The following is a 16,011-nucleotide window of genomic DNA, read 5'->3' as shown; positions in this document are numbered from 1 at the left end:
TCTTGAACCCTCTGAGGAAAAATGCCAGACCTTTTCTCTTTGCTTTTACTGATCAGTATTATTTGTAATTTTTGTCTTTGTAAATATATTTATGAGAACTACAAATGGTTCACGTGATAAATGCTCCAGGGGTTTGTCTGCTCAATTAAGTATCTCCAAATAGAAGTAGTGTATCAAATTGTTTAATTAACTGATCATGCCAGAAAGGCACTGGCTGAGATCAGAAGCACAGTGGTATGTAGGAATTGAATATTATGCTTGATCTTTGTAACTCTTGCTGTAAGATTGGAAGAATGCATGTTTCCTTAGGTTCCTGTTGTATATTCAGTGGCTTATCGTTAATGATTTGCTTGGTAGTCTCAAACTGTTAACATTGCTGCAGTTCTTGCAGCTGCTGATGGGTGGTGCTGCAGAATTGATGATATGTACATGGAGTTGTCTGCAGTTTTTGTTTAAGTTTCTTTTACATGGTCTCCTGAAACTGCATCGAATGTCAAAAATTGAAATGTGAATATTGTGCTACTCTGACATTTTGAGTAATGGAAAGTGGGGAAATCCAGTCAAATAATTTGAAAGTAATCAAATGTTTAATGAATTGGGAACAGAAATAAATTTTTAAAAAACCTACAAAGAGAAAATAGTCAAATAGTGTCCAGATAGTTACAAAAAAATGACTATTTCAAATATACTGGCTCAGTGATTTAAAGGCCAAAACCAACAGTTACTTATGCACAGTGGTCCTATGTTACTGACCAAGAAAATATTTTTCATGCCTTGGGTAATATTTTTATAAACTAAAGATTTCTTTACATTATGTCAACAGATTTGTATTTATATAGCACATTTTAGCATGCAAAGTTATCCCATGGCTGATGATAAGATATGAGGAGCTAGGCATTGTGGTAGAATTTGGTGGGGTGACTGTAAACCTATCCAATGAGATAGTGTAATGTTTCTAGAACTACTGGTCTGCTGAGCCATACCCTCACTTCTACCTTTTGCCTTTCAGAACCAAGTCTGGTGGGATGCATAAGTTCTTTTCTTTTCACTGGTGGTATAACAGTGATTTAAAAATGTTAAATGGTTGTCCTTTTCCTCACATTTCCTTAATGAATTGTATGTTAAAAATACAAAGAAGCAAGCCAGACAGATTGCTTTGTGTTGATCAAAATTAAGGAGTTAGCTTATTATACACTCACTCAAGTAAGATACAAATTTTGTTGAAAAGTTAAAAACCAGTCTTGAATTCTGTAACACGAACACACATGCATAAGTAGTTTGTGAGCAGGATTAAGATGGTGGAATTGGGGAGGGAGAAAAATGCAGTTCTTGTATTTATAAATTATTCTTTCCAATGTTGATCTTCAAGTTCTATTGGAGTTGTGCTGGTTGTTCTTCTGGAAAAAGTTTTTTAAAGTTGCAATAAATCCTTTTCATTGAGGGTACTATTATTATTTGATTTTTAAAATCATTTTTCTCTGATTTATTTCAACTTCTGACATGTTGAGAAATTGCAGCATGAGCTAGTTGCATTCTGCAAGAATGACTCCTTGGTGATTCTGGAGGTTGTTGGGTTCTGGAACTAAACTACAAGCTTCTAATCATGTCTGCTTGCGAAGGGTGAACACTGGCTGTTGGAGCTTTGTGAGCATAGTTCATTTTGAAAAGTTTGGATGGTCATTGTCAGAGACCCATTTATCCTTTCTGCAAAGTATTTTTGAGAATGGTCTTCTGTTCTAGCAGTACTTGTCATCAAGAAGTCTTGTGCCAAGAGAAACTTGAAGGTTGTAATCCAGATGATGATTTTAATGTCCAAGCAATTACCCTAAGATAGTCCTTTAAGGATATGGTGGTAGACTGGTTTAGCCATGTTTTTGGACATTCCTTTGTAAATTTCTGTTGAACGTGGCTATTTTTCAGGCCAGGTGACTTTGAAGGCCCCATCTTGATGTGTTCCAGCTCATTTTTAACCGTCTTCTCTGAAATAAAAGCCCAAGGCCTTTAAGTTAGATGATAAAATTTGAAGGTTAATTGTCTATGTTTTATATTATCATAGTTAAAAATCACACAACACCAGGTTCTGGTCCAACAGGTTTATTTGGAAGCACTTGCTTTCGGAGTGCTGCTCCTTCATCACGTGCTTGTGGAGTATAAGATTGTAAGGCACAGAATTTATAGCGAAAGTTTACAGTGTGATGCAACTGAAATTATATATTGAAAAAGACCTGGATTGTTTAAGTCTCTCATCTCTTAGTTTCAGTTTATTGGTTTCAGTTCTTTCATATGGAAATTCCATAAATTTACAGTTCTGTAAACTTTAGCAAAAGTTTACAGTGTGATGCAACTAAAAATCACCCCCCCCACCACCCCGGCCAACGCATTTTGACAGGAATAAAGGCGCTTAATATTACTTAAGTAGTTAAGTCTGCAGTGTAGAGGGAGTTTAGAGTCCTTATATATAGGTTATAAAACTACCATACAGGTTGAGTGGGTAATAGGGATGAAAAATGGATTGTTGGCCTTTTGTGTCAATAGATATGGAATAGAAAAATAGGGAAATCTTGCTAAAATTTCCAGAGACTAGTTAGACCTCACCCAGAATACTGTGGACCATTTTTTAGACTCCTTATCTAAGGAGAAACCTACTGAGATTGGAGGTAGTCTTGAGTGTATTTACTCAGTTGATCTGGGCTTGGATCATCTTGTGTAGAAAAGTAGGTTAGTTTAGATCTATACTCATTGTAGTTTAGAAGAATGAACTTTAGGATTTTTAGCAGGGTAAATATGAATAGGTTCTTTCCCTATGTGGGGGCGTTTAGAATCAGAGGGTATAAACTCAGAATCAAGGGTTGCCTATTTAGGACCAGGATGAGAAGGAATTTCTTCTCTGAGGACAGTGAATCTGTGAATTTTTTTAAATGCAAAATACTACAGAGAATGGGAAAGTCACAGCAGAATTAAATGTATTCAAGGCTGAGATAGATTATTAATCCGTAACAGAACCAAAGGTTAAGAGGAAAAATGTTGAATTGAGGATTAGAAGATCAGCCATTAATTATGTTGTTGAATGATGGAGCAGAATTGCTGGACGCGATGGCCTCCTACTTCTCCTATGTTTTAAGGTCTTAGAATTGCTGAATCTTTCATTAACAACATTCTGGGATTACCATTGACCAGAAACTGAACTGGAAGAGCCATATATACACTGTGACTACAACACGAGGTCAGAGGCTAGGAATTCTGCAACAAATAACTCGTTCTTGACTGTCCAAAGCCTGTCCGAGGCACAGGTAAAGTTGAGATAGAATGTTCCCTCTTTGCTTGGGTATATGCAGCTGAAAAAGTAGTTAAGAAGCTTGAAGCTTTCTAGGACAATGAAGCCAGGCACCCCATCCACTTCAACATTCACTCACACCACCATTAATGTACAGTGGCAGCCGTGTGCACCACTTGCAAGGTATACTGCAGCATTTCACTAAAAGACTCCTGACAACACCACGCTCATCTGCTCCCTCTCCTTCCTTGAAAAACAAGCTTAGCTTTAGTAAGGGCTACCTCCATCCTAAACTGCAATTTTGTTTGTGTTACTTCACTGTTGGTCGGGTTAGAATCCTGGAACTGCCTTCCTAGCAACACCCCATATATTACAATAGTTCAAGAAGGCATCTTCTCAAGGGCAATTAGGACAGCCAGTCATCATCAGTTACTTGCTAACGAGCATAATTGTCTACCTCAGAACTTTTATGTCATTCGTGATTGATTCTTTGGGTCCTTATATGGCTGATGAATCGTAGACACACATCTCTGACCACAGATTTGGTAGGTGTTCCGGGAATTGGTCCTTGACTTTGAGATCACTGGGATTCCTTTCTTTATTGTTCCCAAATATTGGCTGAATTAACATTGTTCACAGCTGTACACAAACAAATAAAAATAAACCTGCTTACAACACGGTTTCTGGTTCTGGGCATCAGATTCTGTGAAGGATGTGATGACATTAGAAAAGTTTCAGTGAAGATTTCTGGGAATGACTGCAGAGATGCAGAATTTCACTTATCCAGATGGATTAGTGAAGCTGGGAGCTCTTTTCCTTGGGGAAGAAAAGATTTGAGTAGATTTGATAGAGATGTTTAAAACCGTTGCAGATCTGGCAGAGTAGAACAGAGTAGAAAATGAGAAATTGCTCCTATTGATGGAATGGTTGAGAACCATAGGACACCAATTTGGCTAAGTCACAAAAGAACCAATGGCAATATGAACCATCAACAGCAGTTAGAATCTGGAATGTAACAGCTAAGAGCCTGATGGAAGCATATTGAATTGTGGCTTTCAAACAGGAATTTATTCAGCATTTGAAGAGAAAATATTTTGAACGTGTACAGGGCAAGGAGTGTACTTTAATACCCATTCAGTTGCTGTTTCAGAGAGCTGGCACAGAAACATCAGGCCAAATTGGCTCCTTTTGAGCAGTAATGATTGAGTATTTAAACAGAACAGTTATTTAACCAATATTTAAATTAAGGAGTGAAGCATTTATATTAAGTGGCTAATCTCTGGCAGCTTCACACAATTTCTAATTGCCTTCAGTGGAACCGTTCAAAATTTGTCACATTTAAAATTATTTGCTCAATGTTAAGTTGAATGCTAATAATGTTAAGTTCTCTAAAACAGTGAATTGGGGTGGCTATCAGTCTTGTATGGCCTGATTTCAGTCGCAGGCCTTAAAAATGGCTCTAATCTCAAACCCAGATGTTGCATCTGGACTTCTTCTTTTCTGAAAGTTTGAATGAATACCTGAGTGAGGAGACTGTATCCTTACATGGACACTGGAGCTGGCAGAAATCACTCTGAATCTTTTGCTAGTTGTTTATTCAAATATTATTTCATGTGTAAAATTTTGCTACCCATGTCCTAGTATGCCACATGTCTCATATCACTTCATCCCTGAGCTCACTAATTCTCAGTTGTACACTGCGTTGATTTTAAAATTCTCATCCTTGATTCCAAATCCCTTGTTTGGCCTCATCCGTGTAACCTCTTAATACTCTGCAGCCCTTTGAATTTTTGTTCCTTCAATTCTGTTTTCATGCACAAGCTTGATTTTAATCGTTTCATTATTGGCAGCTATGTCTTCGGCAGTCAACGACTTTAATCTGAGATATTCCTTCCCTTAACTGTCTCTCATGCCTGTTAATTGTAAACTCTTTGCTCCTATTAAAGAAACGTTACACATTTGGTCAGAAATGTTTGGTCATGTGCACTGATATTTTCTGGTATGTCTGTGAGTCAAATTCTGTTTTGTAACATTTCTACTATGTTAAAGCTGTGATATAAATGCATGTTGTTAAAGTTAACAACTTCTTAATGTGTAATACACTCTGATCGACATTAGATGTCAGTCTCTATCTATCCAACATACATTCTGTGAACTAATTCTATTGTACAATAAACTTAGTTGCAATGTTTATAAGTATAGCTCAATACATTCTAATCTTAAATTGCCATTCATCTTTTGTTTGTAATCTAGCCTTATTTTGTTAATAAATTGAAATCTTTTTGTACTTTCCAAAATGTATTGTTCTAATCTAGTGTTAGCTGATATACCTGAACCAAGTAAGTTGAGGAAACCTTTTAATAAATATGTAATGTTCCTTATTATAAATCTGTAACTAAAATCTGTTAAGCTGAAAGTACAATTGATTCGGGGACACATGAACTTGGTTAACATTTACTGTTTTCAAAAACTAAAAGCTGTCTTGGGTTTGACCAGTTGTCATTGTGATGTGTATATGACTAGATTTTGATTTTATTTTGTTTAGACATGCTGAGTGCCCCACCGAGGAGGTAACAAACATGTTCATTCGTTTGTGTGAGCATTTCATAATGCAGCACCCCATGGAATTAATAGGTATGTATGGGGAACAACATAGTTTGTTTTGATTTTGAAATCCTATTACAATATTACCTTTTACTGTTCTACGATCTTACATCATTTGGAGGGAAAAATCTAAACAGTAAGTCCAGAAGTATGAGGAATGTACAAACTATAGTTGACTTATTTTACATTATAGAAGCATAGAATTGGCTGAATATTGTTGCCATTGAAGAGACCTTGGTAAAATTGAGCATGACTGGGAGCTTGTAGGATCTTCAAATTGTTAAAAGGAGAGCAACAATGTTGATAATTTACAGTAGTGGTAAAGGGGAGCTTTATAACTAAGTCATTGGGAAGAAGTAAGTGGAATTATGAAACACCATTTGTCACAGCTTGCCAATTAGAGATTGAAATTTCCAATAAATCCTAATTAGTGATCCACATCTCAGTGTTGCCTCCAATTCTAAATATAAACAATAATTGTATATAATCTTCATATTCTTCAATGAAAAAATAACACTACATCCAAGTTGATTGATGACAATGAAAAACATGATAAATTGTAAAATAGGGAGCAGGAAGCTGCAACAGACCACTGAGACTTGGCAAACAAGGCAGACATGTGGAAGTCTGGATCATCCACTTCAGGTCTGAAAAGCAATATTTTATAATGGCAAGAATCTAGGAGGTGTGGCTAAATCAATGCACTAAAGGCTACTTTACTAAGTAATCAAAAATGAATGGAGCGTTAAAAGGTGCTTTACTTACGTGGAGTTCTGTTCAGACTCCATTTGAAGTACTGCAATCTGTTTTAGGCACCAAAAATCGAGGAAAAAATATATTGGTATTTCAAGAGGTGTAGTGAAAATGTGTCAGGATATTGCCTGTAATTAGAGGATTAATTATGAATATAATTTACATTTATAAATTTGCAAGTTGATGGATGACGTTATGAAGATGCTTTATAATAACCAAATTATTCAACGTGGTTGATGTAAGCAGTTACCTCTGGTAGTGGAGTCCAGAACAATGGTACAAAATTAGATCTGGGTCACTTAAGAGAGAGAGCAGTTTTTGATGCACAAAGTAATAAAAATCTATAACTTGCTTTCTTAAAAGTGTATGGACGGACGAATTGAAAATTTCCAAGACTTAGACTGATTTATAGATATTAATTAGATAAGTGTATAAATATACAATCAGCAATGAGGGTAAATTGAATTATGTAAAATCAGCCCTGCTGCAACTGTGTTGGGAAGATATAAGGCCTGCTTGCTGTTCCTGTGTTCCTCATTGCAATTAAGTTCTTGTTAATGCTGTTTTGTAATCATCTTTTTGGAGCTGATGAAGCAAATGTCTGTAAGTTTGCCTTTTTTTTTGTTGCACCATACCTGGCATTTGTAGAGTTTTCTCCAGTTGAATTACAGTATTTTAATTTTCTGTATTCTATTTCCCTCTTCACCTACAATAGTAGGTGGAAAGTACCACTGTATAAATCTTCCACATATTTTATTTCCATGAAACTTGAATGACCTGCTACTTGCTTTGAACAACCTAAAATAGTTTGTGATAACATTTGTGTGTACTTTCACCCAACTTGTTGTGGGTGGAAATATTATATCAAGTATATATGTTTCCTGTCGTGTATTGGATAAAAAGCTGTGGAGTTGTGAATGGGGTGAAGAGGGAAAAAATATAAATGTTACATAAAGTACAGCATTTATCACTTTTTAAATATTAAAATTATCATATTGCCTAGCTGTATGAACACCATTTTTTGAAGCCAGCTTATTAAAGTTTGGGGACCTATTTTGTTCTTATTGTAGTGTTATTATTTAGCATAGCCTTTGCTGTGGAAATTCTAAGAAATTCACTTAAATTACCTCTAGATGGCCTCTTTGTAGTGTTGCCAATTGGTTCCGACTGGGAAGGTAACACAGTCAGCTACTTGTATAAGTATATTATTACCACTTTAAATATTTTTGATGGGTAGATCTTTGGTGAATGCAGACTGGTAGCATATTTAAACTTGTACTTTTGAATGTGTTCTGGTTCCTTTGCTATGACTCTGGTACAGCTTCCACATTAAAATAAAGCAATCTGTGAATGAGCGGTGGCTCACTTGTAATTTGGGAGGTTAGTTAGCTCAGTTGGCTGGATGGCTGGTCTGCAATGCAGTGTGACAGCAACAGTGTGAGTTCAGTTCTCACACCATCTGAGGTTACCGTAAAGGGTTTTCATTTTCAATTTCTCTCTCCAAACATGAGGCATGGTGACCCTCTGGTTAAATCATTAATTCTGTAATGAGAGCTGCCCTATGGTCCATTAGAAATGGGAAGGTTCATTGGTGATAGCCCTGTATTTGGTAGTATTTATAACTCCTCAGATACTAAAATAATTGCGCATGCATCAGGACTTGAAAAGCACTTAGATTTGGGCTAAGAGGTGGCCACAGTCATTCAATGTAAAAGAGGGAGTCTAGCCATTTTCCCATAATATTTAATATTATCAAAGCTGAATTACCCATCATTAACATCTTGACCATAAGACAGTAGCAGAAGGAAGCCATTTATTCCATTGAATCTGCTGTGCCATTCAGAGAGCTCATGGCTGATCTGATAATCCTCAACTCCCCATAGCCCTGGATCCTTTTATTTAACATTTAAGTGCTTTATTCCTGATGAAGGACTTTTGCCCGAAACGTCGATTTTTACTGCTCCTCGGATGCTGCCTGAACTGCTGTGCTCTTCCAGCACCACTAATCCAGAATTTAAAAATCTGTCTATCCTAGCCTTGAATATATTGAACAGCCCAGCCTTGACATCCATCTGTGGTAAAGACCTCTGCAGATTCACTTCCCTCTGAGAGTAGTGCTCATCACTATTTTAAATATTTGATCCCCTATTCTGGAATTATGCCTCTGGTCCTAGATTTTCCCACAAGGGGAAACAACTTGTCCACGTTTACCCTGTCAAGTTCACCGAAAAGACTTTTCTTTGCTATAGTCACCTAGACAGTGTATTCAAAAAGAACGGGTACCCAATGAACACAGTCTGCTGATTTCTCAGCAACACACCCAAACAAGGAGACAAAACACGTCCAGAAACCCTAGCCACTCTCCCCTACATCAAAGACATCTCGGAAATGACTGCTAGACTATTCAGACCCCTTGGCATCATGGTGGCCCACAAACCCACCAACACACTAAAACAGCACCTAATGAATGTGAAAAACCCTATGCAGACAACAAGCAAAACTAATGTAATTTACAAAATACCTTGCAAAAACTTTAACAAACACGGACAAACAGGCAGATAACTAGCCACCAGGATACATGAACATCAACTAGCCACAAAAAGACATGACCCTCTCTCTCTAGTAACTTTACATACAGATGAGAAAGGACACCACTTTGACTGGGACAACACATCCATCCTAGGACAAGCCAAACAGAGACACTCATGAGAGTTCCTAGTAGCATGGCATTCTAACCGGAACTCTATCAACAAACACATTGACTTGGATCCCATTTACCACCCACTGAGGAAAAGAACAGGAAATGACATCACCAACCCAAGGGAACCTAAACACATAAAAAACGGACCATACCACCAGTGCTTCACGGGAGGCTCACTGATGATATTACCTAGTATGATGACGAAACGTTTGAAAATGAACCTTCCAGCTCAGTGAGCAAACTTACATCCATACTGGGGCTTCTTTCCTAACAGCACTGTGGGTAAGCCTATACGACATGGACTTCGCAAGGTTCAAGAGACAACTTATCCCCAACTTCCTGAGGCACATTGATGTTATGCAATAAATGCTGGCCTTACTAGCAACCCTGATATTTCATAAATAAACCAGATGCACACGATTTCATCAATTGCCAGTAAACTCAATCACTTTCCAGCGAGAATGTGTATGGCTATTGAGTGTGGGCATGACTGGGTGTGATCATGTTTTTCCTATTGCATTATGAATCTTCAGAAGGGATGGATTGCAGGAGAATGAATGCAGATGTCAATATCCATGTCCAATATCCATGCCTACATTTTTTTAACTCCATAAAAATCTAAATAGAACCTTGACTAATGCTTGCTTCTCTGCCATGAGGATAATGAAATCTGACTAATGTTCATTTTTTCAATGTGCTGTGAACTATCTAAAGCATTGCAGCATGACTATTTATCTTGCATGGTATAAGAATCCTTTTGCTGTATATTGAGCTCTGCTTTTTTTTAAACTTGCCTTTTGCTCTTGTAATGAGATAATATATTCATATGAAGCAAGATTTGTACGGCTGAATATGTAGAAACTTATATAGAAGCTTATTCTTCGAAGAAAAATGCAAAGTGGTTGAAAGCTTGGTAATTTCTCTTTCTTGTAGAGATACACTGTTGGAAACTGTCAAAGTATTTTCATGCTAGGAAGGAAGAGGACTTTGCAAAGAAACAGAGATGCCTATTACTAAGACAGATGACAATTTTTACAGTGACTGTCTGACACTTTCCAGCTGAGTGATCGATAACATCAATAGAAATCTGTTGGAAAGACATCTTGGCTGTTGCCACAGAAACAACAGAATTGGCATTCACCATCCCTGAATGTGTTTTATGTTGGATATCTTAAGTACATTTTGAGCTATTTTAAGATATAAAAGTATATTAACCCTTTTTGAATCCTGCATCACATTTTTATGAATTGTGTTGAATTAGTATTATATATTGGCCTGTGGTGTTGAAGGCACTGAAGTGCGACCACATATTCTGTTTAATATTCAGTTCAAACAACATTTTTGGGGAAAAGTATTTGCCTTGCCTTGTTCTCACTGTGCCTTCTTCCTATTGTCTCTTTTTCTCACACTGCCTTCTCTCAGTCCGTCTTTTTCTCTGTTATGCTTTTTCCTCATCAGTTTTCTACCTGCCTGTCCTGCCCTTAGCCTGCCCCACCCAAAGCTTCTTTTTAACTTGCTTGCTCTCTGTTTCATCCGACTCCTTTACTCTCTTGCGCCATTCGCTTCACCTGGGCGGCAAGGTATCTCAGTGGCTAGCATTGCTGCCTCACAGCACCGGGGGTAGGTTGATTCCACCCTCAATTGACTGTGCAAACTCCATACAGACATTCTTCCCATGTCTGTGTGGGTTTCCTACAGGTGCTCTGTTTCCTCTCACAATTCAAAGATGTGCAGGCAAGGTGGATTCGTCATGGGAAATGCGGTGTTTACAGGGATTGGATAAGTGGGGTGGGTCTGGCTGGGATTCTGTTTGGAGAGTTGGTGTGGACTTGATGGGCTGAATGACCTGCTTCCATGCTGTATTGATTCTATGATTCTTTGTTGCTTGTTCCCTGCCTTCTGCCTCTCGATTCCTGCTTTCCCCCACCCACCTGTGTCTTTAGATTTTTGTTGCCCAACCCCCACTCCATTAGGTTTAAAATTTGTTCTGAGCTTTAGATTTGTATTTTATTTCTGTTGAAGATGTTATCAGCACAATGTTGATGTTGAAGGGAAATTGATCATTTCATGTTTTGGTAGAAACTATTTTCCTTTTTAAGTGCTCTGTTATGCTGTGGAATGAAAATGACAGTCACAAATCTTGGTTTTAATATCATTTTTGTACACTTATTTGCCGAAGACAAACAACTGCAACAAAATATAAATCCTAATTATTAGCTACCACTAGTTAATAGTAGACAAATTCTTCCTTATCTTGATGACCAGTGAGCTGATAACAAAAAATAATTTAATCCCATTAGCAATTATAATCACTATGAATTATGATCACTAAATACTCAGTAAAGGTAACTTTTAAATGTTTTTCTTTAAAATGCTTTGCTATCTTTATGCTCTGTATAAAGGCTTATGCATTAGGCTGAGAGATTACTGGATAGGTAAAATTGCTTTTATTTTATTCACTGGTTTCTTTATATTTCCTACCTTACTCTCCCAATATTTTTCCTTTCTTTTGTATGTTAGGAGAGCTATGTGAAAGGGAGTTGCCCAATTCTTAGTGAAATTTCTTAGATTAAGGCTGTACAATGACTCCTTGCAACATTTTTTTTCCAGTTTCTATTTATGTTTCCTGGTTTACAATATAAGTCGTGACTTCGCATATTTTGATTATGCACTGACTTCTTTACATTTTATTTTGTTTACACTAATGTTCTCCTTTTCTTGGAGTGTGAATCCATGAATAATAATGTATAAAGTTAAAAATCACATAACACCAGGTTGTCGTCTGACAGGTTTATTTGGAAGCACTGGTTTTTGGAGTGCTGCTCCTTCCACAATGTTGTCACAACCACCTGATGAAGGAGCAGTGCTCAGAAAGCTAGTGCTTCCAAATAAACCTGGTGGACTCCTACCTGGTGTTGTGTGATTTTGTACACTTCAGTCCAACATTCCAAATCATGAATAATGATCACTGTCTGGTATCTCTGGTGGATTAGTGGTGCTAGAAGAGCACAGCAGTTCAGGCAGCATCCAACGAGCAGCGAAATCAACGTTTCGGGCAAAAGCTTTCCTGATGAAGGGCTTTTGCCCGAAACGTTGATTTCGCTGCTTGTTGGATGCTGCCTGAACTGCTGTGCTCTTCCAGCACCACTAATCCAGTATTTGATTTTCAGCATCTGCAGTCATTGTTTTTACCTGGTATCTCTGGTGGCCTATCTTCATTTATTTAGGATTAGCAGATTTTACGATTGTGGGCATTGCGAAGAAATGCCCTCTGGTCCTTGTACAAAGATCACCGCATGTGAGTTCCCAACAGAGAAATTGGCAGTTAAACCTTGGCTGATTATTCTTATCCTTGTCATGCAGGTGGCATAGATCTATTTAGCACCTGTGCAGCATTCTAAGCTGAGATCTGCTACCTGCTGCCCATTGGATCCACCACTGGACTGTTTGAGGAACTGTGTTTTACTTGGGCAAATAGCTAAATTTTGTTCATATACTGAAAAACTTTACAAATGGAGGTTTCAACAAAGAAAATAAATTCTTACTTTTTTAATATAAATCTGTGTTTTGCAGGAGTACACTGTACCCATGGCTTCAATCGAACTGGGTTCCTTATTTGTGCTTACTTGGTGGAGAAGATGGATTGGAGGTAGATGAGTTTCATAATTTGAAATACATTTTAAATCATCAACAGGTCGATGCAAAAGAAGTTTCCTTATTCATGAAAGCTCTCAATTTTCTGGGTGACTCCTCACAAGTGTTTGCATGTATTTTGTTTCTTTTTATATGCCACAATTTCATGCTGACAACCTGTAACTTGTGGACTGTAACAGGGATCCACGTTGGAGCCACAATTATTTACAATATGTAGTAGTAACATGGATGTGGAAAATGAATGTATTATTGCCAAGTTAGTGGGTGATACAAAGCTAGGTGGCAAGGGAAGTAAGGAGGATGACACAAGGAGTCTATAGAGAGATCTAAATGGTTTATAAATAGTAAAAAGCCTTATTGTTTTGTGTTCCAATTCTTCTTCACTTAAAACTTGAATTCCTTCCACAGTTCAAACGTTTCTAAAAGGAGAGCATTGCTTTTCGTCTTACACTTGTCAGGACTGGAACATAGAAACAGACAGAATTGGAAGGTCAACACCAATTTGTACAGCATGAGAAGAGATTAGGTCATCATTGGTGTGGACTTGCAGCAGGAACAGTTAACTGTCGATCTTGTTTCTCAGTCCAGGTAGACTTGAATTGATCAGGAGGATGAAACTGAGACTGGCAGTCTCCATGAACCTTTCACAGTTAAAAAAGTACAATATATGTACAAATTCTTTGTGTCTACATTAAACAGGGATCTGTGTGTTAATATGCTTCATGCCAAACGCATCCAAATGAAACTGAGAGCCCAATTGCCAATCTTAAATTAGATTCTGATGTAACTTTTAGCACAGACATTTTCACTACATGTTGTCGAATAGCAGAATTGCATCTAATGTTGGACATGGTGATCTGAGGCTTGTAGGTATGAGCTTGTTGAGCACAGTCAGATGCTGTTCACTGCAAATGGTAAATGCTATGTTTAATACAGTCTGCTATTGGTTTGGATATACGGCCTACATAACTGATGTGGCAAAATGCTGATAAGTCCCCGATAAAAAGGGTTTAAATCTTCGGATTTAAAGGAGGTCATCACAGATATAGTTGATGCATTGATAGTAATGTTCCAAGAATCCATAGATTCTGGAAAAGTTCTAGAGGATTGGAAAACTGCTAATGTAGCAGCCTTTTTCAAAAAGAAATGGAGACAAAACCAAGTAACTGTAGACCATTTTTTAAACATCTGTTGTTGGGTGGATGTTGCAATCTTTTCTAAAAGATGTTATATCAGAGCATTTAGAAACTCATAATATATTCAGGTGAAGTCATTGTGGCTTCATGAAGGAAAAATCATGCCTGATGAATTTGCTGCACTTTTGAGGAGGTAAGAAGCATGATAGATAAAGGGTAACCAGCAGATGTAATATATTTGGATTTCCTGAATGCATTTGATAAGGAACAGCTCCTAATGCTTCTTGAGAAATAACCCATTGTGTTGGTGGTGGTGTAATATCATTGAGGTAAAAACAATGACTGCAGATGCTGAAAACCAAATACTGGATTAGTGGTGCTGGAAGAGCACAGCAGTTCAGGCAGCATCCAACGAGCAGCGAAATCGACGTTTCGGGCAAAAGCCCTTCATCAGGAATACCTTCCCGTTTCCTTTCTCTCCCTCATTGCATTGCTTACTAACATGCAGGTTTCTGCAAGATACTTTCGGAGTATTTCAAGGACAAATTACTTTGAAGTATGGTGCCTATCATTATCTTCGCTTGCATGGGACGTACTTTCTATGCAAGAGCTCGACTAGTAACGACTCATGTCTTTTCTTCGAGCTGTTGATTGGGGAAATATAGTAAGGCTACTGAGAGATTTCCTTGTTTTCCTGATGAAGGGCTTTTGCCCGAAACGTCGATTTCGCTGCTCGTTGGATGCTGCCTGAACTGCTGTGCTCTTCCAGCACCACTAATCCAGTATGTAATATCATTGAGACAGGATGGGCTAGTTTGATAGAAGATAGAGTTGGGATAAAAGGAGCAATTTCATGCTGACAACCTGTAACTTGTGGACTGTAACAGGGATCCACGTTGGAGCCACAATTATTTACAATATGTAGTAGTAACATGGATGTGGAAAATGAATGTATTATTGCCAAGTTAGTGGGTGATACAAAGCTAGGTGGCAAGGGAAGTAAGGAGGATGACACAAGGAGTCTATAGAGAGATCTAAATGGTTTATAAATAGTAAAAAGCCTTATTGTTTTGTGTTCCAATTCTTCTTCACTTAAAACTTTATTTGAATTCCTTCCTCAGTTTGTGCAGTAATAGATTGATACCAGAGTTTGTACTTGTGGCTGTTTTAGAAAAAAAATGAAGTGAAATGAATTCTGTTAAAACATATCTGGTAAGATTTGCAAACAAAAAATGCCTTTATAGTCACCTCTGTGTGGAATAATACCTAATGTTTCAAAATAACTGCTGCAAGATAAAGCTTTCTACTCAAAAGTTAGATACTTTGGAGTTTTATAAATATATTCTGCCAATTTTAGACATTGTGCAATTTGGGGCACAAAATAAGTTTTCATTTTTTTAAACTCACATTGGGGGCTACTTTTGATTGTTGGGCACTGCATTTTATTCTCTCTAAATCCCCTCATTAACTGATGCAGTCATGCAGTAACATTACTTTCTATGTTTGTGGTGACGTATAAGTTATTGGAACTTACACAGAGTTCTGAATTAGAAGAAATCATCAATATCCTCAATTATTAACCGTGTTTTAATTTAAAGCCATATGGCCGAAGGCAAATATTAATTTTCTACATAGCTTAGTTTCTTTTTGAAAATAATTGCCAGATACCTCTACAGCATAAAAGATCATAAGGCTAACCACACATAACTCAAATTGGTGAAGTCACATTGAATGCATTTCCGACACATCTTCACAAAATTGGATGATTTTAAACAGACAGTTATGATCCTTTTAAATGCAACTCTGACCTCAATCTCAGATATAAACTTAGTACCAGTTGACTGTTTACTACAATAGAAATTTCTACAGTATTCCTTCTTGGTTAGCTG

The 16,011-nt window shown here is 37.4% G+C and overlaps 1 protein-coding gene across 5 annotated transcripts in view; it reads left to right on the top strand.

Annotated features, from left to right (window-relative positions):
* The window catches only part of rngtt (RNA guanylyltransferase and 5'-phosphatase), a 416,785-nt gene that overhangs the window by 50,050 nt on the left and 350,724 nt on the right, over positions 1–16,011 (top strand). For all 5 annotated transcript variants that reach the window (XR_011953798.1, XM_072553724.1, XM_072553722.1 and 2 more), the window contains exons 4-5: positions 5,820–5,908; positions 12,906–12,981. Coding sequence is in view for 4 of the 5 variants with exons in the window: in XM_072553724.1 (XP_072409825.1) it covers positions 5,820–5,908; positions 12,906–12,981 (165 nt within the window). In the remaining variant the exon portion in view is untranslated. The remainder of the gene's footprint in view (positions 1–5,819; positions 5,909–12,905; positions 12,982–16,011) is intronic.

Source organism: Chiloscyllium punctatum, chromosome 3, assembly GCF_047496795.1.
Source record: "Chiloscyllium punctatum isolate Juve2018m chromosome 3, sChiPun1.3, whole genome shotgun sequence".
NCBI classification, from domain to species: Eukaryota; Metazoa; Chordata; class Chondrichthyes; order Orectolobiformes; family Hemiscylliidae; genus Chiloscyllium; species Chiloscyllium punctatum.
This window is presented reverse-complemented; position numbering and strand designations above follow the sequence as displayed.